Source organism: Thamnophis sirtalis, unplaced genomic scaffold (assembly GCF_051295495.1).
Source record: "Thamnophis sirtalis isolate CommonGarterSnake01/CBP01778 unplaced genomic scaffold, rThaSir2_p1.2 scaffold_5, whole genome shotgun sequence".
Taxonomy (NCBI): domain Eukaryota; kingdom Metazoa; phylum Chordata; class Lepidosauria; order Squamata; family Natricidae; genus Thamnophis; species Thamnophis sirtalis.
Genome location: NW_028261385.1, coordinates 106,222,710 through 106,247,761, shown reverse-complemented (window position 1 = coordinate 106,247,761; position 25,052 = coordinate 106,222,710). Strand labels below are relative to the sequence as shown.

At 39.2% G+C, this 25,052-nt stretch overlaps 1 protein-coding gene across 1 annotated transcript; it reads left to right on the top strand.

Moving 5' to 3' along the window:
• Positions 1–140: 140 nt before the first annotated feature.
• ACRBP (acrosin binding protein) lies at positions 141–23,734 on the top strand. The gene is made up of 9 exons (XM_014064655.2): positions 141–177; positions 2,404–2,616; positions 6,282–6,376; positions 12,072–12,538; positions 18,338–18,470; positions 18,717–18,896; positions 19,001–19,165; positions 19,253–19,339; positions 23,142–23,734. Exons 1-9 carry the CDS (start codon positions 141–143, stop codon positions 23,253–23,255), a joined length of 1,491 nt encoding a protein of 496 aa, XP_013920130.2. The 3' UTR covers positions 23,256–23,734.
• The last annotated feature ends 1,318 nt before the right edge of the window (positions 23,735–25,052 follow it).

Sequence of the window (25,052 nt, the reverse complement as noted above, 5' to 3'; positions counted from 1 at the left end):
CTTTTGGGATGGGAGAAGTCAGTCTTGATTTCTGGCAACTGCCTAGGACAGGTCCCTGCAGAGTGGCTTGTCCTTACTTCTAAGAGAGTGATAGGCATATGGTCACTGAGTAGGATTTGACCCTGTGGCAGGACTAGAACATGCAGTCTCCCATTTCAATCCAGGTGCCTCCCAAAGGTAAACAAGATATAATAAAAGACAATCTTCCAGAACTGGATTATCTTGCAGTAAAGTATGAAACTCACAATGGTTCAGCCTATTGTCTTAAACATTGATTATGTTTTCTACAGTACATTCCTTTGGATCTTTCTGCCTTCAACTTCCTCATTCTGCTGATTTAGGAAAACTTAATATCTGACAAATCAATATTGCATTGCATCCTTTGCATTAACATGAAGCATAATAGACAAGTTTTTCTCAAATGAATCAAGAGTGCATCTTGTGGAATTTTCATTCATTTCACAATAAAGTTTTCAATAGGCTGTATCTACCGTCTGTCTGCCTACCATATTCTGATTTTTAACAGCAACCAAAGGCCAGGAACATAGAAAAATCTCTTGCTTTACAATATGGTGACTGCTGTTTATTCCCTATATGCCTTAGGGTCCATTTCCTACCAGCGTTTTTAACCTATCTAGAAGATTCTTGTTTCTCCTGCAATAGCTTCAACTGTGAGGTCATTGTGTTCTCATTCTAAAAGTGTCTGGTCTTGTTAGCCTTTGAAATGGGGTGTATTGGTGAGAAGTGGAGAAGTCTAACATGAAAGAAGCAAAATGCCAGTCCTGAGGTTCAGGACCTCACCATGGGCCTTTCTGGTGGGTGAGTGGCTGACTTACCTGTATGATGAGAAACTATTCAAACTACTTTTCTATCAAATTTTGTTTAATCCATATCTGCCATTTTACCTGCCGGTCTTCTCTATACTTTACCCCATGGTCTGTAGCCAATAGTTCTTGCCAATATGGAATGAAACAAAAGTCCCAGAGAGTATTGATCTATTTCTTCTCATATATTGGGCCATCACAAAGCCTAGAAATGTGAAGTCCTTAATAAGGACTTCATAATAGCAAAGATGCTCCAAAAGCTTGGAAGCTGAACTTTCACATTTTGGTGAAAAATAAGCTTTCCACTTTAATTTGACATGTATTAACATTGCTGACAATGTTTTTTTCCCCTGTGTTTTGAGAAGTTTTTAAAGCTGGGAAGTGTGTGGGATGGGAAGATAAAATCTGAACTGGCATTGCTTCCTTTTGCTCTTAAAGTCTTGTATGTGCATATTAGGAAAAGATTTCCCCCTTCGCTTTTGCTTTATACATGGCGAAACATTATTTCTTCACATTGCACTTAGAGAGGGGGAAATGATTTTTAAAGATATTTCACTTTTAACTGAATTTATCCTGTCTATTTTGGGATTTCAAAGAATCAAATCAGAATACATGCTCCTTAAACAAATGGAAGAAATTCTTTTAAATGACTTTAAAATATCCACACATTTTACAATCATATTTGAACAAAAGACCATCTTATATTTAAATCTAGAAAAACCTTCAAGAGAAGAAAATAATATATCTTAGGGAAACTGATATCTCTTTATTTCAAGGAAATCTAAAAGTGATGCTATTCCATTGATGAGTTCCCTTCCCCTCTTGACAGGTGTGGTTGTTGGTCATTTTAAATGTCTATTTTGTACTTGTATGTTTCCCTTGCCCGTTTAAGTTGTTCGCCGCCCTGAGTCCCTTTTTGGGAATAGGGCGGCATATAAATAAAATAAAACTTAAACTTAAACATTTGCATAACAAAATACCAGATTTAATTTGTTTTGGATTTTCAAGTATTGTAACATGTGAATGTACAATAATACTCCATGCACATTTATTCAGCATACACCCCATTTTCTTCAAGAAAAATGAGCATAGAAGAGAATTTACATGTCTTACTCTTAACCTTTTCCACTGTACAAGGCCTTTTAGAATTGAGAAAGATCGCTCCTGTCAGGCTCCTAGGAAGTTTTGTTTCTCACCAGTCCCAAGATCAATTTCTGAGAGCCTGATGCATATATAAACCCAAAATTAAACATTTCTTAGACTGGTAATTTACCTTTTGAGTATCAGAATTTGTTTAAATTCTAAGTTTTGTCATAAATCCATTTCAATCTCCAAACTTTTATTTCAGTGGTATAGTTTGGAGGGAGGAGAATATGTTTTGTTACTGGAAGTCTAAGCTTGTTAGACTGTTGTATCAGTAGACCAGTTTATTTTCTGCTCATCAGTTTTGTTGAAATATTGGAAGTTGATGCCAATGCTCTTCAGAGTTTATTGATATTAATAAAATTGAGGTAGCATTGCTCTGTCCTGTTGTTTCGCCTAATTAATATTTTTCCTTTCTTGTGCTGTTTTCCTTCAGGATTCCCAATCTTTTTGACACCAGCAATCCAAAGTTCCTTGTCCTCAAACCCAGGCAGCCCGCTCACGGATGATGAATATAAGGTCTTTTTCTCTTCCTTGAGTCCCACATGGAAGGCAAGCCTGGTGTGTCAGATCCGCCGTACCAAAGGTTGCCATGATTCTAAAATAATAGAGCTGGATCAGTTTGAGAATCATGGCCAGATCCCAGAGGGTACGTGGTACACACTTCAGATTTCTTCCAGCACACTTTTGTGGTGAGAGTTGCTGGTAGCACTTGATTTCCCATACATAGCTAGTTTTTCATAACCTGCAGTTAAAAAATTCTTAATTTAACCCTATGTGTTTGCTATAGTAATAATCTTCCACTTTTTGAAAACATGGATCCATTTTTATCCCGTTCTGCACAGCATGGGACACAAATTTGATTTGGTCAACATTCCTTCCTCTTTGCTCTTCGTTGTGACGTATCCACACTGAAGACATACTGAGACTTTACAGATGCCAATCCTTTTATTTATTTAATTTCATTTTAAAATGAAAACCTAAAGCATTGAGATTATCTTTACCATTATGATATCTAGGCTGATATTCATAGTTTTACCATAATTGACTAGTCTATATCTTTGTATATATAAAGACTATATAGTGACGTGTCAGCTAATTTAGTGTGATCCGTGGGCTTGCATTTTATGCAGGCCTAGAACTCTCTTCAGTAAGGAACATGGTGGCTCAGTCTATGATGCTGAGCTTGTCGATCAGAAAGGTTGGCGGTTCGAATCCCTAGTGCTGCGTAACAGAGTGAGCTCCTGTTACTTGTCCCAGTTTCTGCCAACCTAGCAGTTCAAAAGCATGTAAAAATACAAGTAGAAAAATAGGTGAGAAGGTAACAGTATTCCGTGTGCCTTCGGCATTTAGTCATGCCGCTACATGACCATGGAGACATCTTCGGACAGCGCTGACTCTTCAGCTTTGAAACGGAGATGAGCGCCACCCCCTAGAGTTGGGAACGACTAGCACATATGTGCGAGGGGAACCTTTACCTTTACCTTTACCTTAGAACTTTTCACCTACCAAGACACTACCAGGCTGTGAATTAACAAGAATTAAGAAGTCTTTCCATGAAAAGAAAATAACAGTATCTCTCCCCCTTTTTCCCATTTGTTTGCATCTATATGTCTATAGACAAAACCCCTCTTTATAGGTAGAAGATGATAGCAAGGGAAGAGATGAGTTGCTAAAAGAGTGGAAAGGCCCCAGATGTGATTGCTCTATTACAAGAGGGCAGTAAACCTAAGTTCAAAATCCTGAATCATTGTGACGGTGGCAGTGCGAGTACTAAACTTCATTCAATAGCTTTCCTAAATGGAGTGGTAACAGTCAAATATCAACTACAATAAGACAGTTATAAATGCCAGAGAAGACAGCCTTGTGAACACTAATCCTCTATGGAATTGGGGGAAGAAAAGACTGAAGATGGACTGCTAGTGCTGTATCTGCCCTAGTTTCAGACAGAAATTAAATGCTAAAGCTGAGCAATAATGCTGGGAAACAGGAAGCGCAGTAAGAAGGCTCTCCAATGAAAAATGGACAGCCGAACAGCATCAGGAAATAAACAGTCGGTTTTCTTTGATGCCTAGAAGGGCTGAGGAAACGTCACATTAGAAATGAAATTAGTTTTACTTTTCAAATGAGCCAGTAGAGGGGGCTTTCGGGCAGTGGGTTACATATAATTGGATTTACATTCATTTCTTTTCAATAGAGCACTTAGGAATTGCAGTTCTATAGGGAAGAATAAAGGTTCAATACAAAGGAAAATTAGCTTAGTTTAGTTTATTGTCATTGCACCTCATACAATGAAATTTAATGTCATCTTCGGTGTACATTATAACTATAAAAATAAAACACAAGCACACATTGTATACAATTAAATTGAAAACTCTGATATTGCATTAATATTGCACTATACAGTAGAATTTAATATGGTTACTGCCCTGGGATAGAAGCTGTTTTTCAGCCTATTTATCCTTGTTTTTATTATCCTGTACTGTCTGCCAGATGGTTTAAAAAAAAGGGGGATGCCCAAGATGAGATGGATCTTTAAGAATGTTTTGAACTTTCTTAAGGCAGCGGGAGCTATAAAGCTCTTCCACAGAGCTCATTCCTAGTAGTTTGTCAGGATGATCGTTGTGACCAACTGTATAGAACTCTTTTCTCAAATGTAAAATAGATAGACTTTGTAATCAATTTATATTATCCGTGGATACTACTTTCATTAGATAAACTGGCTACTACCCGGAGGAGGGCCTTCTCTGTGGCAGCTCCGGCCCTCTGGAACGAACTCCCCGCAGAGATTCGGACCCTCACCTCTCTCCAGGCCTTCCGAAAAGCCGTTAAAACCTGGCTGTGTCAGCAGGCCTGGGGTTGATCCCTTCCCCGCTTGATCTGTGTGGCTGTTGGTCATTTTTATATGCCTGTATTTGTAGTTTTTGTGTTTCCTTTCCCCCTTTGGGTTTGTGCGCCGCCCTGAGTCCCGCTGGGAATAGGGCGGCATATAAATAAAATGAAACCTAAAAACCTAAAAAAACATTGACCCAACTGAATCCCTAACACTAGCTGAGATATAATGGCCCTAAGGAGAGGTGAAGGTGCTATAAAAAAGCTGGAGATTTTTATGCATGGGGGAGGGGGTTCTTGGAAATCAGTGTATGTATGTATCTCTGCATACTTATACTAGCAACAGCAACAGCACTTCCAGAAGTGTGATTCTTTTCTTGATGTCACATTCAAAGCCAAAATATTGCCATATAGGACAAAGAAGGGCTATGGAGCTGCTACCAAGAAGATGATCTGGGAAAGTGTTGTATAAAATTACCGTATATACTCGAGTATAGGCCGACCCGAATATAAGCCGAGGCACCTAATTTTACCACAAAAAACTGGAAAAGTTATTGACTCGAGTATAAGCCTAGGGTGGGAAATGCAGCAGCTACCGGTAAATTTCAAAAATAAAAATAGATACCAATAATGTTTTTGAATATTTATTTCAAAGAAAAACAGTAAACTAGCGGTGTATTCAATGAAATACTTCACTCACCTCATGATGCTGATGTCCCGCTGTGATGATGATGTCCCGTGCAGCCGCGGGAGCGATGTCCCGCCTCCTATGACACACGGCACAGTGATTCCTATCATTGGATCACTGTACCAGAGGAGGTGGGACATCGCTATGTGGCTGCTTGCCATAACAAGGAGGAGGTGGGACATCGTTGCAGAGCGGCAGGAGGGGGAGGAAGGGGAATCGTAAGACAGCCCTGCATTACATTAGAACGTGAGGAGGGGGGATGGTGCGGTGCGCGCTGCGCGGCAAACTGACACAGAGGGAGGGGAAACTCACAGGGGCACTGGGCCATTCACGAGTGTCACCCAGCGGCATGGCCCCGCCCCTTTTTCTCCTCCATTTCGGGCAAATTTTTCACTGACTCGAGTATAAGCCGAGGCGGCTTTTTTCAGCCCAAAAAGTGGGCTGAAAAACTAGGCTTATACTCGAGTATATACAGTAGCTTGTGCTTATTCTTTTACTTAGGCACCCTAACTAATTTTTGAAATGTATCTGTTGATTTTTCTTTTCATTTCTTACTTTGGAATTCAGGTTGCTGTTTGCCTGCAATGCTGTAATGCACGTTGGCATTCTTAGTACCTTGCATTTTGGAAATAAAATGTAATGCTATGTTAGAACATTTGATATTGTGACACTTCTAATTGGGTTAAGGAACAAATTATGAAGTTTTCTCCTTCAGAACGTATTGGATAGATTAAACTTTCACTGCCCATTGATGTTAACGAACATAGCTGTTCTCTTCCACCTTCTGCTTCCAGGTCCTATCTGTGCTGAACTTCCCCAAACCCCACGTTTTGAGACTTTTTGTGTTTTTGCACAGTTTCGATGCTTAAACCAGAAGTTCTACACCAAGGTAAGAACAAGAACATATCTTACAGCCATTTTATAGGGGTCAGTCCCTTAGTGGCTAAAATGAAGAGAGTACAGGGATGAGATTTGAAAGTGTCGTCAAGGACACCCATGATGGTATGTTGGAAAGACTTTGGGAGACAAGAGAAAGACCAGCAACCTAGGCAACCATCTGATAAGAAGCAGCTCAGTTTGCAGATGGGGAAAAAGTTGGTAAGTGTATCAGAAGAGTCTCTCCCCAGTTTTCCAGTGATAAAAAGAAAGAAAAGGAGAAATATTTTCAGTCTTGCAAGATTCTATTTAATGTAACCTTATAATAAAGATAGTGGTGATTCTCCTGGTTGTGCTTCATGTCTGACTAACATGAAGGACTAACATCAATCTTACAAGACTGAAAGTATTTCTCCTCTCCTTTTAGTCACTGGAATATCCCTTCTGAAAGTGCTTCCCATTCATTCCACCCTGCTCCCAAGGGCATTCCCACCTGCCATCACATCACCTCATAACTTACTTTCTCATAAGGACCATTATTGCTTGATGATCCATCCAAAAGTATAATCAATTCCAAAAGAAGAGTTGAGATAAGTAAGCACTCAGAGGGCATCAACTAAAAATGCAAGTGGCAAATAGTCACAAAGGCAAGCAAAAGAATGTCTAAAACAAACTGGGATGAAAAGTGTACTTAGCAGAATTTATCCATACGAGTTGCTACACAAAGCTTTTCGTAAACAGCCTTCAGTGTGGAACTAGGCTAAGACCAATAATTTCTCCTCCTCCTCTTCCTTCCTCTTCTTCAAAAAGCCAGAGACCCTCTAACTATGCTCTAGAACAGTGGTAGTCAACCTGGTCCCTACCGCCCACTAGTGGGCGTTCCAGCTTTCATGGTGGGCGGTGCAGGTTTTGTCCGATACTGAAGCACTTTCCTTTTTAAAATTTAATTGACTTCCCTACTTTATAAATCACCATTACTGTCGAACTGGTGGACGGTTAGAAAATTTTACTACTAACAGAGATACAACAGTGGGTGGTAGGTATAAAAAAGTTGTCTACCCCTGCTCTAGAAGATGTTTCTTACCTTGAAAAAAGAAGCAATGATTGACGTTTTTTTTTGGGGGGGGGGAAACTTTCTGTTTTGAGGAGACAGGGCCATTTTAGAAAAGGCATTCATACAAAGTGATAGGCCAGAATTCTCCATCTAGGATTTATTTATTTTATTTAAAATCTTTTAAGCCTATTTTAGGTCTTAAATCGCCTTTCCAAACTGGGTATCTCCTACCAGTTTGAACCAACTTACATACAGTAATTACCTAATTCGAAGGACCACTGCTGAGAAATTGAGAATCAGAGTTGAAATTCAAATATTTATAAGAAAACATCGGGAAAGATTGATTTATCATCGTTAGTGTAGATTAAGTCTAGCGGGGCGGGAATCCATTAGGCCACTAGCAGTTAGTTTAGTTAGTTGTTTGTAGATTGTATTGATGGATTCAATAAATAACAAATGCAAAGACCAGTTTTTTTTAAAAAAAGAACTATATTCTTGTTTATAAATATTGCTGTCAAACAAATAAGTTGTTAAAAATATATGCATGAGGAACATAACATCTTGAAGTTTCATCAGCCAAACTTGGAATATTTGGACATCCTGATTCAAGGGCATGCTATGCTGTCAAAAAGAAACTAAATACTAATAGGTAATAGATGTGTGCATGTATGTAATATAGTAATGAATTTATGATTTTGAAACGTCTCCATTTGCATGTAAAATATATCCCTGTTTGGGGAAAGAGATTCAACAATCTTAATATTACTGCCCATTCCCTCCTTTCTTTATCTTATTATTTTGCCTCTTTTCTGTCCCTCTGCTTGGTGAACTCTTCTTTAACAACAGGTAGACTTTAGATTTAGATTTTAGATTTTATTAACATTTGTAGGCCGCCCTTTTCCCTGAGGGGACTCAGGGCGGCTCACATAAAATCAGGGAGGGGGAATACAAACAATGACGTAGACACATATAATAAAAGTAATAAGCAACATACATTCATCATTCGGGAGGGGCGGCTATCCTTGTCCCCAGGCCTGACGGGCTAGCCAGTTCTTAAGGGCTGTGCGGAAGGCCTGGACTTCCAAATCCTCGTTGGATCTCGCTTTGTGCTCCAGGTCCATCTCTGTCCCATTGCTTGCTTTTTAAACAAAGTCCTTGAGGACTGCCTCATAGCTGAGTTTATACTAGTCTTTTTGACTCACATCAGGGCAGTAAATTTTATATGATGAGTATTTGTAGGATCTAGGCATTTCTGGTGGAAAGATTGTGGCTTGATTAGTGTATGCCTTCATTGTTTCACAATAAGATTATTGCAATTGTCGCAGGTGTTTGATTCCTATCTTCATCTTCTAATCTAAGTTCAGAATAGTACCATTCAGATATTTCCCCCCTCTATGCTCATGTCTTGTTACACCTCAGGGCTCTCCCCAGTAATCCAGCCAGAGCCCAATTTAAAGTCTATGCCCAATCTAGGATATCCACTTATTGTCCACTCACATAGTGTTTAGTAGGTCTGTGTTGTACTTTGGAGATAACCCAGGACTTTGCAATACTACCTGACATTATGGGGTGGGTCAATGTCAAAGCACTTGCCTCCTTCGAGAACCACCTAAACTCTCTTTCTGGAGCCATACTCCTTAAGGCAGAGCTGTTGGAGAATTCTGGGAGTTGAAGTCCACAAGTCTTAAAGTTGCCAAGTTTGAAGACCTCTGCCTTAAGGAAACATACTCAATACTTTGAGGTTCTAAGTGTTTCACTCAGTATCTAAGAATTCCCTTTTGTCTTCTCACACTAGGAACATGGGACCATTAGTTGCCCTCCCCAGGCAGCCCTTACCAAATATAACCAGAGATATTACAGAGATACTTCCATTAGATCAATCCTGAAGGTACCCCTGACTTTTATTTATTCTATTTCTCATTCTTCCACTCTCTCGCTGCTTTCTTTCAGCATAACCATAGCCTCCCTCATACATCCAGATTATGCTGTTGCTGTTCTTTTTAAGTAAATATTCAGAACCAGACCAGAATTAATCATTCGCTTCTCTATTAAAAATTCAACTCATTTCCATAAAGGTATCTACTGCTGTCTCTGCTTGAAGCTCAGCAATTGATTATCATATGTAGCTACAGAAGAGAAAAGACAAGAAAAAGGATGGAAAAGGAAGATGGAATGGGAAACAGGAAAAAGAAAGACCCTTAAGTTCTTTCTGAATCAGTACAATTGGAAATAAACATCTCATCCATGACTTATCTATTCAGTGATAGTTAAATGAAGTAGGAAATAGGTTGGCAGGAGGGAAATCAGAGGCACCAGGAAATGAACTAAGTGGATCTTCTCCAGTCCCCTTAGCAGTGTCTTCTCTCTTTTTAAAACCCTTAGAGTGGATTACACTTCTCCACTCAACAGTTTCTCCTTCTAATTGTTTCTTTTACCCGTATCCTGTATGGAGTCAAACCCCTTGAATGTCCTATTTCTTTTTTCTAACTGTCTTAACTCATGGCAAATTAAATAGTCACACCTCACACATTTCTTGACAGTTATGAGTCAGTGTTCTTCCAACTTCTGTGACTCTTTGTGGTTAGCTAAAAATATTCAGAAACTGGGGTTCAAACTTCGTTAGTCTTCTTATTATTTGCAAAATCTGATAAGAAATGGAAGGTGAAGGGTTTGAGAGAGCAAAAACTATCTAGGGGAATGGAAAGGTGTCTTGTGTTCTTTAAAATGACACTGAGATAAAGTATAGATTCAAGTATCAGCATAGCTTCAATGTTTTCATTGTAATCATGGCATCTATGGTAAAAATAGCTTTCTTGGGATTATGAAAACTATTAGCACTAATATTCAGAGCTCCCTGATCACAATTTCCCCAGTATTTAACTACTTTTCTTTACAATTCTATTTGTCTCTTATGTTCCTCCAATTACGATATATCTGCCTCTCTATGTCTACTGCAGGGTGACAATCTCCAAGTTCTGGGCTTTCAAGAAGCAGCTGTCTTTCTCACTATGAAAGCCCTGAGGTCTTTAAAAGGGGTTTAAAGGCTTTTGTATTTATTGATTATTGGTTTAGTATAGGCCCTGGTTATCCCATTCTGCTCCATTCATCCTGGCAGAAAGATAATTACTAGGAGTGTTAGGAATTACATCTGAGGTGTTACATTTGCCACTAGCCAGATTTGCAGGAAGGACATAGTTTACGTGGTTCATCTTAAAGACAGACGTTGCCAAACTCTAGAGACAGATGAGGAGGCTTCTTATTGAGTTTGTTTTCCAGGGCATATAGCTACGTCCAGTAATACAGGATTAATTGAAAGAAATAGAAGGCATATCTGAAAATGGTCAAGCATCATGTTATTAACCAAGACCAAAGTCCCTGATTTGGAAATATCTATGTACCTCTTCTAACTAAGAGAGGGAGAAAGTTATTGAAAACAATGGGCTTATTATACCCATTATATTAATTAATGTTAATTTAGTTTATTCTTAAATTAAATTTTACGTCAAATTTTGTATTTGCCCCACTACTACTCAGCTCTTTTTTCTTGCCTAGGTCCCTTTTCAACATGGTATTCTACAGTCATGCTTTGATTCTCTTAGAGTTGCACAATCCAGCTATATGGATTCACCTGAATTCTGAAAACCTCAATAGCAATAGCAAGAGCAAGAGCAGTTAGACTTATATACCGCTTCATAGGGCTTTCAGCCCTCTCTAAGCGGTTTACAGAGTCAGCATATCGCCCCCACAGTCTGGGTCCTCATTTCATCCACCTCGGAAGGATAGAAGGCTGAGTCAACCTTGAGCTGGTGAGATTAGAACCGCTGAACTGCAGATAACAGTCAGCTGAAGTGGCCTGCAGTACTGCACCCTAACCACTGCGCCACCTCGCCTCAAGTTGGGTTTAAATCACAGCAATTTCTCAATTGTATTCCATTTGATGAATTGTGAGTGAAGATGATGGAGAGAGTATATCAAATCAAGTAGAGATTTTTGGCTTATCTCTTTGAAGGAAATGGAGATCAGCTCTTCCTCATTCTTTCTTCTATTTTTTAATGTAGTTCAGAGCTCTTTTCCATTCCTAATTCTTCTGGCTTTGTTCATCTGCTAATGCAGGAGTCCCCAAACTTGGCAACTTTAAGACTTGTGAACTTCAACTCCCAGAATTCTCAAGCCAGCAGAGCTTGAATCTTAAAGTTGCCAAGTTTGAAGACCTCTGTGCTAAGGAAAGAACAGATATGCTGTTCATACTCTTTAAGGCTATGTGGAATTCAAGAAACCTAATGACAGGAATAGGTTGCTTTACATAACAAGGGAATGCTTAGATCTTTATAGAAAAGTACAAAGTTATATACAGTACCTTTGTCCTTGTGTGCCACCTTCCTTTCAGCCAATGAGGTGCGGGAAGCCTACTTCCAATGACAGGTGCTGGAAACAACAAAGGGAAATGACCTTTAGGTCAATGATAGTGTGTGAAGAGAAATAATAGCAACAAATAATGTGATTAGGCATCCTTATTGGAGAGAATATCAAAAATAGACTATATTGTAGGAGTTGGAGACATCTGTATCCTGGGAAGGAGTGTAAATGAGATTCTGTGTGTATACTACAGTTAAATTTCCCCAATTCTCCCCCCCCCCTTTTTCCCCCTGGATAGCGGATCCTGTGTCCTAAGCTGCCAGTCCTTGAAGAGTCTGACTTTCTCCCTACAGCCCCAAGTGAGACTCATGCCTTAGCCCCTACTGAGGTTTCTCCACTAACTCTTGAAGACCGCCTCCGCTCCAATATTGACTCCATCTTGAAATACTCCTTTGCAGTCTCAGGACAGGAGCCCATGCTGAAGAAAAAATTCCATGTTTCACACAGTAATCCGGAAGCCCCAAAGCTACCTGAATGGTCAACTGGTTTACATGCCGACATGAGCACCTTTCCTCCTGAGACGTTCACCTTATTTCTCAAAAATGCTGAAGTCACAGAAGAGGCCACAAACCAACATCTCTTTGAAGACATCCACCATCTGATTGGTGAAGCATTGTCATTGGAAAATAACCTGAAGAAAAAGAGTATGAAAGAGATGACAGACAAAAATCTAGGTCTGAATAGTGAAAAAGACATCTCAGGAAGGTAATGGCCAAATCCAGCTTGGAAACAAAATATATGTATATAGCTCTGCTATTTCATTTGAAGGAGAAATGACAAGTTTGTGCTAATCTGCTTTATGCTGAAATGTATCTTTGGCTTAATATGATATAGCTCCACTATTTTTATAAAGTGCCTTTATAGAAAGAATAATCAGATATGGAATTGAGCTTTGGTTGCTTAATTGCCAGTTTCCTTGTATTTGCTCTTCTCTCCAAAGTGAAAGAAGAGCTAGTCAGTTCGTATATATGCTGGTCTTGCTGTATTCGGGTCTTTTCCCATGTAAGATTGAGATGGTCTTGGCAACGTTTCGACAAGGTCTCACTCGCCATCCTCAGGCTAGTGTTTTCGGCTTAAAGCGTGGTCGGAGCTGCCGTCTTTCTATAAATCTTGGTGGGGGGTGTGGAGCGCTGGCATTGTTTCAGTAAGTGGATTGATTGGCTGTGTGGCTGTATCATGATTGGTAGATTGGTACTGATTGGTGCTGGCTGTGTGTCTGTTGTTGTTTTGTGTTGTAATGGCCTGGGTGGTGGGTGGGGCTCGTTTGTTGACTAGGGCTGGTTTCCAGATGTCTGCCAGCCCTGGTCAACAAATGAGCCCCACGCACCACCCAGGTCATTACAACACAAAACAACAACGGACACGCAGCCAATCAATCCACTTACTGAAACAACGCCAGCACTCCACACCCACCCACCAAGATTTATAGAAAGACGGCAGCTTCGACCACACTTTAAGCCGAAAAGACCAGCCTGAGGATGGCGAGTGAGACCTCGCCGAAACATTGCCAAGACAATCTCAATCTTACACGGGAAAAGACCCGAATACAAAAATACCAGCATACCTACACCTGTGAAAATCTACTATATATATATAATTTTTTTAAAAACACTATTTTGGTACATGGGATGTGGGAGAATGGGGAGACAGACCATGTTAGTGAAGTCTAGGCATAGACCAGGGCTGAGTTGTTCCCTGCATTATTGCTGGTTTGGTGTGCTCAAATATTTTTCGCGGGTGAACTGGCTTTGCTCGTGAGCACATGCGCATTTCCTCATAAACAGGTATGCACATGCGCAGAACGTAAAAAAATGAAAACAAATTAAATTTGTGCAATGAAAATTGTTCTGCGCATGCGCAGAACCGAAAATCAAGATGGTGGCACTGTACCACACGGTTTGGGGGTGTGGCAGGCCTGGGTTGCTGCTGGTTCCAGCGATCCAGGCTGCCAAACCACTACTGGTTCAACCGAACCGGTCCGAACCACTGGTATATACCCAAAGTCGGACTGGCATTATTCCCACTGCAATGCTCCGATTGTTCAAGGGGGACAACAGCAAATCCAAGTGAGAAAGGTCATCACTTTGGCCGTAACAAATGGCAGTTGCAAATTAGGAAAACACCATGTGACACTGACTCACAGAACATATGCCCTACAGGCAGAACATAGATTAGCAACTCTGAACAGCAAAGTTTACTCTGGCATTATTTTGTGTTGATTCAAATATGAGTGGGAAGCTATGGGAAGTACTTTAGAAAGAGTGACCCTGATCTAGACAAACAGGTAAGGAGTAGTTACAAAAAGAAGAAATGCTAAAGTTATGATTCACTCTGAAAAAAGTAGGTTTGAGGAGAGTGACCTGATGCACCAGGTCCACGCAAAGCACCTTTTTATGGCCTTTTTATGACCTTCAAACCCTGACTCCCAACTATGCAATTTTATGGTAAAGCTATAATTGAAGCCATAAAATAAACTTGACAGATTTGAAAGAATGGAGTAACTTTTAGATCTGTCCACGTGTTTGATGCTAGCTAAAGACTAAGTGTGACCACTGGCTACCTAAGGTTTGTCAACTTTGAATTAAGGAATGACAGCCATGATGTGCCGAAAATCACTTCTGTGGTATGAAAAGGACTTTGGAATGGAAAAAGGTCTGTGGTACCAGCATTATCACTCATTGCCAGTGGGTCCTTTTTACAGCTCCTCTTCATAAGATATAGTAGGGAAAAATCTCACCTGAAAGAATTGACCCAAAACAGTTGGTCAAAGCCTGTTCCTGTGTTAGATTAACAAAAATGTACAATGATCACCAGGGTCGCAGCAAGCAAAGCCAGGAACATTCATGTCTCAAAATAATCAAAATAATAATCAAAATAATAACAAAGGTTATCTTTGGAATCAGGAGGGCCTCTCTTGTTGAAAGAGAAATCACAACACGTGGGCATTAACTTATCAAAGGCACAGATGACTGTAAATTACTTTTTCAAGTTATTGTAACTATGCAACTCTTCCTTTTTCTAGATGTAGCAAAGTCTGAATTCATTATCTTTATCTTTGAGTTAATCAACATAACTGAAGGAGAACTGACCTACTTATCAAAGCCTTTCTAGACACAGGGAGGGTAATATAAAGTAAGAAATGTGGGTGTTGCAAGTGTCATGAAGATTTGACATTGCCATGTATGAGGTGTGAAGAACTACATTGCAAAGCAAATAGTGTTGCAACTACCATAACCTTCAGAGTTCTATGCAGTTCACAGTTTATTGGGTATATCCTATAATGCTGCTACATATTTTATTCATCCAATTCACTCCATTCTTAATTCTACAATACTACTACAACTCTTATTTAATCCCTCCCAAAAAAATTAAAATGCTAGTATATAAGCATGGCCAAGACAGTGCATTTAACTTGGATCTTGCCCATGAACTCGAATGATAACACCTCAAGCCAACTTTAGAAGGGCAATAGGTTACGGCACAGGTGTCAAACTCACCACGTCACTTGACGTTTTCCCCCTTCGTAGAGCTGGGATGGGCGTGGCCTCTGCGTGATGCATCCGGCCCGCGGCCCGCCAGTTTGACACCCCTGGGTTAAGGGAAACCTGTTCATGGATGAAAGTATATTGATACCACAAAAAAAACACTGAATTTAAAATGTGGGATGCGCAAAGAACCCAGGAGGGCAGGCATTCTCCAGGAGAGCATTCAGCCACAGAAACTCCTGTTACTGGCTGGGAAGGTCAACAAATGGCAATCACATGACCAAGGGATGCAGCAACCATTGTAAATAGATGCCGGTTATCAAGCATCTAAATTTTGATCATGTGATCATGGGGATGCTATGGGGGTCGTAAGTGTGAGGAATGGTTGGAAGTCACTCTCTTCAGTGCCGTGGTAACTTTTAATGGTCCCTAAGCAAATGGGTCTAAGTCAAAGACTACATTTAGTAGTTTGGCAAAAACAATTATATAAATTTCTCAATGTGTTTCAATGTTTACACTTGGATGGGAATTTGGCTCTTTTAGCCAATGATCAGGGCCCTCTCAGTGTTCTGTCATATAGGATTTGACTGTATCCCATGCATGAAGTATCAATAACACTGGAGTGCTGGTGAAGGCATAGAGCAAGAAAATCATGGGCATCTTTGACAATGGTATCTATAAGATCTTCTTTACATCTGGATAAATGTTAGAGTTTGAGGTAGAGGCATAACCTAAATCATGTAAGTTATTGTCCTTGCTTCAATGTAGCAATGAATTCACTATAACCATTTCTTCTTAGACCTTTGCCCGAAATGCAGCAGAAATAAATTTATTTATTTATATATATTCATTTATTACATTTCTGTGAATGAAAATGAAAAAAAAATGATTATTGATCCACTGATAATTGTGCCTTTGTTATTGAGTTTCTCTAGATTATATTTGAGCAGCATTACAAAGATAATTCCATTTTTACAATCCCCTCTCCACACACACTAGTTATTCTAAAGATTGGATACCCACCGGGGAAAACAAGGGAGCACCAATGGTGGTGAGGAAAGGGGAAAAAATCCATTGTTCTGGTGGGACACTGGATGAAGTCCTTTTGGGTAACTATTTACAGTGCAGTCAGAAAGTATTCAGGCCCTCTTCACTTTTATCAATTTTGTTATGCTGCAGCCTGATTCTACAGTTGTTGAAATTCATTTTTTCTCATTAATCTACACTCAATGCCCCATAATGACAAAGTGAAAACAGAATTTTAAAAATGTCTATAATTTATTAAAAATAAAAAAAACTGAAATGTCACATTGGCATAAGTATTCAGACCCTTCACTCAATACTTTGCTGAAGCAACTTTGGCAGCATTTACAGCCTCGAGTCTTTTGGGGTATGATGCGACAAACTTTGGATACCTAGATTGGAGGATTTTCTGCCATTCTTTCTTGCAAATCCTTTCAAGCTCAGTCAGGTTGGATGGCAACCATCGGTGGACAGCTACTTTCAGGTCCCTCCAGAGATGTTCAATAGGGTTCAAGTTACAGCTTTGGCTGAGCTACTCTAGGACATTCACAGAGATGTCCCTAAGCCAGTCCTGTGTTGTCTTGGCTGTGTGCTTAGGATCATTGTCATGTTGGGAAGTGAACCTTTGGCTCAGTCTAAGGTCCTGAGCACTGAGGGACAGGTTTTAATTAAGGGTATTCCTGTACTTTGCTCTATTCAGCTTTCCCTCACTCCTGACCAGTCTCTGTGTCCCTGCTGCCGAAAAACACCCCCATAATATGATGCTACCACCACCTTCGCTTCACGTTTCACTGTTGGGGTGATATTGGTCAGATGATGAGAGGTGCCTGGTTTCCTCCAGACATAATGTTTAGTACTGAGACAAAACAGTTCAATCTTGGTTTAATCAGACCAGATAATCTTATTCCTCACCTGAGAATCCTTCAGGTACTTTTTTGCAAACTCCAAGCAGACTTTCGTGTGTTTTACACTGAGGAGAAGCTTACATCTAGCCACTCTGCCATAAAGCTCAAATCAGTGGAGGGCTGCAGTGATGGTTGTCCTTCTGGAATTCTGTCCCATCTCCACACAGGAGCTCAGTCAGAGTGACCATTGGGTTCTTGGTCCTCTCTCTTACTAAGACGCTTCTCCCCCAATTGCTCAGTTTGACCAGGCAACCAGTTTTTGGAAGAGTCCTGATTGTGTCAAACCTCTTCCATTTGAGAATTATGGAGGCCGCTGTGCTCTTAGTATCCTTCAGTGCAGCAGAAAGTTTATTGTAGCTTTCCCGAGATCTGTGCCTTGCACAGATGCCTGTTTCTGGGCTCTACAGGGAGTTCCTTTGACCTCATGTCTTTTGCTCTGCTACAGTATGCACTGTCGGCTATGAGGCCTTCTGTAGAGAGATCTGTGCCTTTCCAAATCATGTCCAATCAATTTAATTTACCACAGATCATCTCCAGTCAAGGTGTAGAAACATGGCAGCAGTGATCAAGAGCAATGGGAGGCACCTGAGCTAAATTGCAGGTGTTGTTGCAAAGGGTCTGAATACTTAGGCCAATGTGGTATTTCAGCTTTCTTCTTTTTAATTAATTTACAGACATTTCTAAAATTCTGTTTTCACTTTGTCATTGTGGGTTACTGAGTGTGGATTAATGAGAAAAAAATGAATTTCAACAACTTTAGAAGCAGGCTGCAGCATTCTCTGGTGTCATCTATGGGTAGTCTTGGATGTTTGTACCCCAGATTTGTTAGTCCTACAAGCTTTCTCAAATAAGAACAATTTAGTGATAAGTGAGAGGTGGGGATGGGAGAATAAGGTGCCACTTTAGTGAATGCACTTTTGTCTTAAGACCCAGTTTTACTCCTAGCCCCACATCAAACAGGCATTATTCTCCGAAACAGTAGGCATTACAGTTGCCCAGTAGGATGGCAGATGAGGAGAGAGCAATAAAATTAAAAGAGTCTTTCTTATTATTCCTCCATTATCTTGCTTCTTTCTCTTTTGCTATACCAGTCTTTTAGCTATTGACAAGGATGAAGCTCTGGTGATTCTCTGCTATGCAGTTCTTCAGGACATTTGCATATCCTCAGCTATTAGCAGGGCCTGGAAAGAAATAGAAAGAAAAACCTTTGGCTCTGAGGATTTGGTAAGATTCGCTGCTGATTACCTAAGGTATCTCCCCTCCAGTAGAATTCAGCACTTGGCAGACATTTCCAGGGTCCACTATAAGCCTTATGCCACAACATTTATGTTGTTAGAATATACAGGTATTTGGGGACAGTTTCCCGACTAATTCATCCCAACAATGATTTGCCACATATTTAGGGAAGTAAGGCCTAAAGATTATTGCCAGAATTTGAGCTTTGTTTTGATTTTGTTCCCTGGTTACTAGGTGTGCGATAACCTTGGCCGGCATCATGCAGATCTATGTGCTGAATGTGCATTCTGCTCTCTAAAAACAGAGCAGTGTCAAGGGGCCTCTAATCTGAAACGCACCCACTGTAGTGAAGGCATCTTCACAAACTACATTAACCCTGGGATTCTGGCTCAGCATCGGGCTATGAGCCTCGAGGTAAATTAACGGTTAGGTTGACAAGATATTGGAGAATCTTGCCTCTTTTACTATAGCTATATTTCCAAGTAGCCAATCCTCTATTTTCCCATTCTTATCATTAGAGTTCACCAAACCTGCAAGAATTTTATGGATTTGAAAGTTACGGTGGCATGCGGGCAGAGTACTGGTGTGGCCGCTTGGCTGCTCATGGCTGTGATGATTATCGTGTGGCTCTTTGGCTGCAGTCAGAATATTCTTTCTTTCATGGAGGAGATTTCCCAAACAAGGTGGGCATTCACGAAAGAGCATTTTTTAGCACTTGGTTGTGTGTTCCTCTCATGTTTCCCACTTCTGTTTCATTTCATTCTTCTTAGATTTGTGACTCAACAGGAGTTCAACATCCAACTTATTGTGCATTCAAGAGCAATCAGTGCATGGAATACACCATCCAAAACAAGAAGGTGAGGACTTCCATCTTTTTATCCCACAGGCCATCAGTAAGCCTCCTTAAAGGAAGACAGCTTTCTCATTTCTAATAAAGACTTTAGACAATTTCTGCATTGTCATATACCTTTCCTGTGGAATGTTTTTTAATAGCCAAGTTTAGAAGAAGAAGAAGAAGAAGAAGAAGAAGAAAGAAAGGTGGTACCTTTTCACTGGTTATAAAAAACTGAAAATCTCTGTCTTTGAAAAGTATCCTATTGTATGCTTACAATTCAGCAAAACTCCCTGATCTTTATAACTTTCTTTTAGTGCTAAGTACTTTCTTTCCCCTACTCTTAAATGGATAAAATATTTATTGCTTGTTAACTAGGAACTAAAGTAGAATAGAAATGATTTGTAATGAGTTTTTTTTCCCCTCGGGTGGATAGACTTAATTATTGCTTTCCTTTTAACAGCCAAAATAACTCTATATGAAACTTCATTAGTTCATTCAAGAAAATTAGCAACTCTCTGTCACTTGTAATTTTCCCAATAAACTCGTGGTCCTTTCTTCAGTCATCACTGATACTCCATGTTTGCTGATTTGGGTACAGTTAATAGTTTAAGTTGTGTTGCAAGAAATGTCCATTTGGATTCAGTTCTAAGTGGGGAAAAAGACACTGGATTCATGGAAGTTGCTTGGAAAGAAGTTTTATTGATAGTGGACAGGACCACATGGTTTGAGGTTCTGGGGGGCGGGGGAAGGGAAGAGATGCTGAGAGTGCCTTGATTTTATGCCCTCTCTGGGCTTTTGAATTTGAGCTTGTATTCTGATTGGTTGTCAGATTCCCATTGGGCCATGCAGGGGCAACTCTGTAAGCTGTCCTGATTCCCAAGCTTGGTTGAGCCTTGATGGATGATGATGTAATGAAAGGGCTTTGGGATTCCTATTATGCCTCTGCCTGAAGGTGGTAGATCTTTGTTATGTAGAATAGATAGGCTCAGGCCCATCGACACAGGGTGGGGGGCTGAGTTTCTGCCTCCCTTTTAGGGGAAATATTCTGCCCCTTTAATATTTCCTAGCATAGTTTATTTTTCTAGGAGAGGTGTGGGTGCTAACTTCCTACAGTTGGAATTGAGTTTCATTAACATTAAAATAGATTTTCACTTTAAGCCTACTTTACCCTATTCTGTCTTTCTATATGTCTATAGAATATAGAAAAAGGGTTTTATACCTAACTTGATATATAATTTTGATAGGTTATGTTCCATCAAATCATTTTTACTACTAGCAACCATACATATTTTCTGATGATTAGCTATCCCACACCTGGTCTTTTAGGTATTCCAACAGTGTCATCCAGTGGTGGGTTTCAAAAAATTTTGGAACCTCTTCTGTAGGTGTGGCCTGCTTTCCGGGCCACTGGTGGAACCTCTTCTAACCTGTTCGGTAGATTGGACGAACCGGTTCTACCGAATAGGTGCGAACTGGTAGGAACCCACCTCTGGTGTCATCCTCACTTAGCTGAGTCTATCCATCTTAGAGTTGATTGTCTTCTTTCCTTCCACATTTTCCAGCATTAGAGGCTTTTTCCAGAGAGCCAGGTCTTTACATAATGTATGACTTTAAAGTCTTTCCAAAGTGGTGCACAAATGGAAAAAGTAAAACGTTGCATGGTAATTAAAAATATACACTACATTCAAGAAATGAAACACACATAAATGAAATCAAATATAAAAGCCAGCAAGTCCTGGCAACATAAAGTCAGATTAAGATAGTGTAAAAGCAGGAGGGGGTTTCATTTGGAGCATTATTGCAGAACTTGTGAGTAATCTAGAAATTTGCTGTGTTGAAAAAAAAGAATAGGGATGATACTGTTTGAAGATGCAATAGCTCCAAGCTCCAATATCTGATAGTGTTCCATATAGGAAAGGCTGATATTTAGGCAAAATATAGAGGTACCTTAGTACTTAACTGCTTTGAAACTCATCAAATTTCGTACTCAAAGCATTTTGAGGTAAAAATGTTGTTTTAATACTCATAGCTTGTTTGGTACTCAATACACAAGGTAGAACTTGTCAGTGTCCACTGCCTTGTGACTCACTATATTTTATGGGAAAAATTTGTTTGGTACGCATTGTTTTTGGTACTCCTGCATCTCCCGGAACCAATTAATGACGATTACCAAGGTACTAATGTAAATGTCAAGCAAGAAAATCAGGAGTGCAGTTGTTTAAAATGTCATGTTGGTTGAAAAACTTTTCTTGGATTTAAGCATGAAAACCAGCCAAATTAGTTCCAGACTTAATAATGTGAAAACAATAAGAGGGTATTTGAGAATCAATAAATATATAAAAAATAAAATGGGTCAGCTTGGACTTCTACTAACTTAAAACTAATCCTTGTAAGATTCACATAAGCATAAAGAATGCAATAGGCTTTTGGAAGAAAATCCATTTTTTTCTTGACTGCCTTGTAATTAATATACTGTATATACGGTATATTAATATGTAATACACACAGACACACAGACACACACACATACACACATGCATTATAACTTGATTTTCAAATATTTTTTTAGTAGCTGTTCTTCTTCCAATGGGAAATTTTTTCCATTTAAATATTTCTGGTTGGCACAAACAGACTCAGGCTCTCCAGTTCCCATCCAAGACCACTAGGTGACCCATGGGTCTGACTCAGTCAAAACAAAGTCTTCTTCGTAGGCTGTATCTCCAACATGATGTAGGCACCTAATATACTGTATTTGAACATCTTCAATAAGGCTTGCCTGTCCTTCTGCCCCCAATGCAGCTGTAAGGGTTTAAAAACTGGATAGTTGGGATATTGCAAAACAAAAATTTGTCTCTACCACCTGCTTTTTTCCCTAGGAATGCCTGGTTTGTGTAATTTGCCTATAATGCTCATGTTTTGTATATATACAAAACATGAGCATGTATTCATTTCCCCTAGTTTGTTTATTTTTTTCCCTTTCCTCTCCTCCTCTCCCCTCTTCCTTCCCTTCTGCTCCCTTTTTGAAAGGATGTAGAACAGATTATATGTATGTGTACAAGAATAGCTGTAGTCAGCCCTTTTACAAAAGCAGCATTTTAAAGAGGAATGTGTTATTTTTCCTTCTGGGCATTTACGATATTTCTCATAATCAGTGGTTAGGTTCAAACATTATACTAAACTTCAATGTAGTTTCTCTGATATGGGCACAGCTTCTTGGGCAAGTCAGGAATTGGGGTTTGGTCGTTACAGTTAAGAACTTAGCTCAGTGTATTATCCCTTGTAACTTGTTTAACAATTTGGATTTAGTATGAAGTACAAACTGAGCTGCAGTATGTTTTTGGCAAAATTACTTGTTTTTTTATTTTAAAATTTGCTTTTTGGAAAACAGGACTATTTATTAATTGTCAGACCTATGATTTTGCAATAAGTCAGAGAATATATCTCCAAATTCTTAATGTACCTGTGGCCGAAATAAGGGAAAGACTCTTTTCTTTTAAAACAGGGAAAGAAGTACAGAACAACACAGCATTTTTTCTTTTATTCACTGCTAAGCCTTTTAGGCTTTCTGAAATTTATTTCCAGTCAATCATTTACTGTGGTCCTCAATGGCATTTTTTCCCAGTTCTTTTTTTTTAATCAGAATTTTCAGTTTCTGAGACTGCCCTTTTTTATATCCCCATCTTGTTTATCTTGATGGGGCCATTATAGATTGTTTAGTACCTCCAGGGATAGTATCACTTTGAAGATATAACGATTTTTCAGGACAGATGAATTCATCGCTAACTCTTTTTCCACCCCTAAATTCTTTCTATCTCCACTCTCAGGTATTGCGGATTGGCTGCCTAAAAGATCAGCTGTATCATGAGCTAAGCAGCGAGGAAGGAGAGGTTGAAGTGCTGCTCTGGAGCCAGAAATTCTTGAATTTTACAGAAGGGTGAATGAAATAACAGAATGAAGTAGTTTATTTTTTTTTTAAAGGGAAAGGGCCAAAAGAGACTTATGCACAAACATATATGCATATATAAGCCACTGTTTTACAACTCTCAATTTAAAGATGTTTAAATATATAGTCTCTGTATTTAAGTACTACAGTGGTACCCTTTTATTTCACTCTGGAAGCTGCTCCTACTAAATCCATCTCATACATTTTGTCCTGCTAATGTTTCTCAACAATGTTTTTTTACCAAATCTTCCTGGTTGAGTTAGGGTTAGAGCAAATGGAAGATTGAAACTTGGATAGTAAGAAGGATAAATGATAAAAAGCATGAACTGACAAATGAAGTGAAATTAAGAAATATGTATCTGTAAGAGAAAGAAGGAGAACATAACAGATCTGCATGATGGTGATTTGAACTTATGGAGGGAAGTGAAGATACAGAATTAATTATAAATAAAAGGAATAAAATGTATGCCTGACTGTACGAATTGATGTCATTTAAATTGGCATGGGTAAATGAAAAAAATGTGTTTATTGATCACCGATGCATATTATATTCCTGTAAATAGTGATAATGAAAGTATTAGAGATGAATTTGGTAGCACTGTCTATTATTCAGAAGGAATGTGTCCTAGAAGAACAGGATTGCGTTAGGAGACTTAAATGTACATGAAAGAAAAGTTTTAAAAACTACAGTGAAAGTTTTCATGAAAATAAGTACTAGATACTTGGTGAAAAGTATTAGAAGATAACCTACCAGCAGAATAAGCAAAATGAGGACATAATGTAAAATGTGAAACTGATTGAAACAGAGGAAAAAGAATTATGTTACAAAGTGTCTTAGAAGTGTGTAAAAAAACCTATGATTTTTAAAAAAAGGTTTGGTGGAATGGTGATGTGAAAGACGTTATGGATGATAAAATGTATGTAAGGAAATAATTACAAAAAAATTAAGATGAAAAATTATCTAATGGGTAATGAAATTGTATGACAGCACATCTCAGAATTTGAAACACTTGGAATATTGCATCCATTTCTGATCACCATGATGCTGAGACTGTAGAAACACTGCAGAGAAGAGCAACAAAAATGATTAGGGGACTGGAGGATAAAACATATGAAGAACAATTGATGTCTAGTTTAATGAAAAGATAGCAGTCTTCCAATATTTGAGAGGCTGTCACAAAGAAGAGGGAGACAAGCTATTCTCCAATACACCTCAGGGCCGACAAGAAGTAACAGATGGAAGCCTATCAAAGAAAAATCCAACATGGAACTAAGGAGAAATTTCCTGACAGTGAGAAGAATTAATCAGTGAAATGACTTGCCTTCATAAAAACCTCACTGGAAGTTTTTAATAAGAAACTGGACAACCATTTGTCCGGAATGATATAGGGTCTCCTACTTGAGCAGCGGGTGGGACTAGAAGACCTCCAAGGTCCCTTCCAACTCTGTTATTTTGTTCTGTTCTGATTTACTGAGAGGCCCTTTTTCTCAGTTTGCATGGACTGCCCTTTCTCGGGTGTTGCATAATCCCACAAAAAGACACTTTTGGTTTGAAATGTCCCCAACATATGTCACATATAGTATGTTCCAAATTACACTTTTCTTTCTATGGAAGGGGATTAAAAGAGTTGAACAAGCACTTTTAGTAAAGTGAACAAAATTAAAAATAAAGATTGGAGAATTGAATTTGGATGTGGTAGGAATAGTCTAAGATGGAAATAAAATATATGTGAGAATAAATGGAAGGCTTAGTAGATAGCAATAGCAATAGCAATAGCAATAGCACTTAGAC

Coding starts and splice junctions, on each gene's coding strand:
- ACRBP (XM_014064655.2), top strand. CDS start 141: ATGCAGTCTCCCATTTCAATCCAGGTGCCTCCCAAAG. Junction 178..2,403: donor AATCCAGGTGCCTCCCAAAG/GTAAACAAGATA, acceptor GTTTTCCTTCAG/GATTCCCAATCTTTTTGACA. Junction 18,897..19,000: donor ATCGGGCTATGAGCCTCGAG/GTAAATTAACGG, acceptor TCTTATCATTAG/AGTTCACCAAACCTGCAAGA.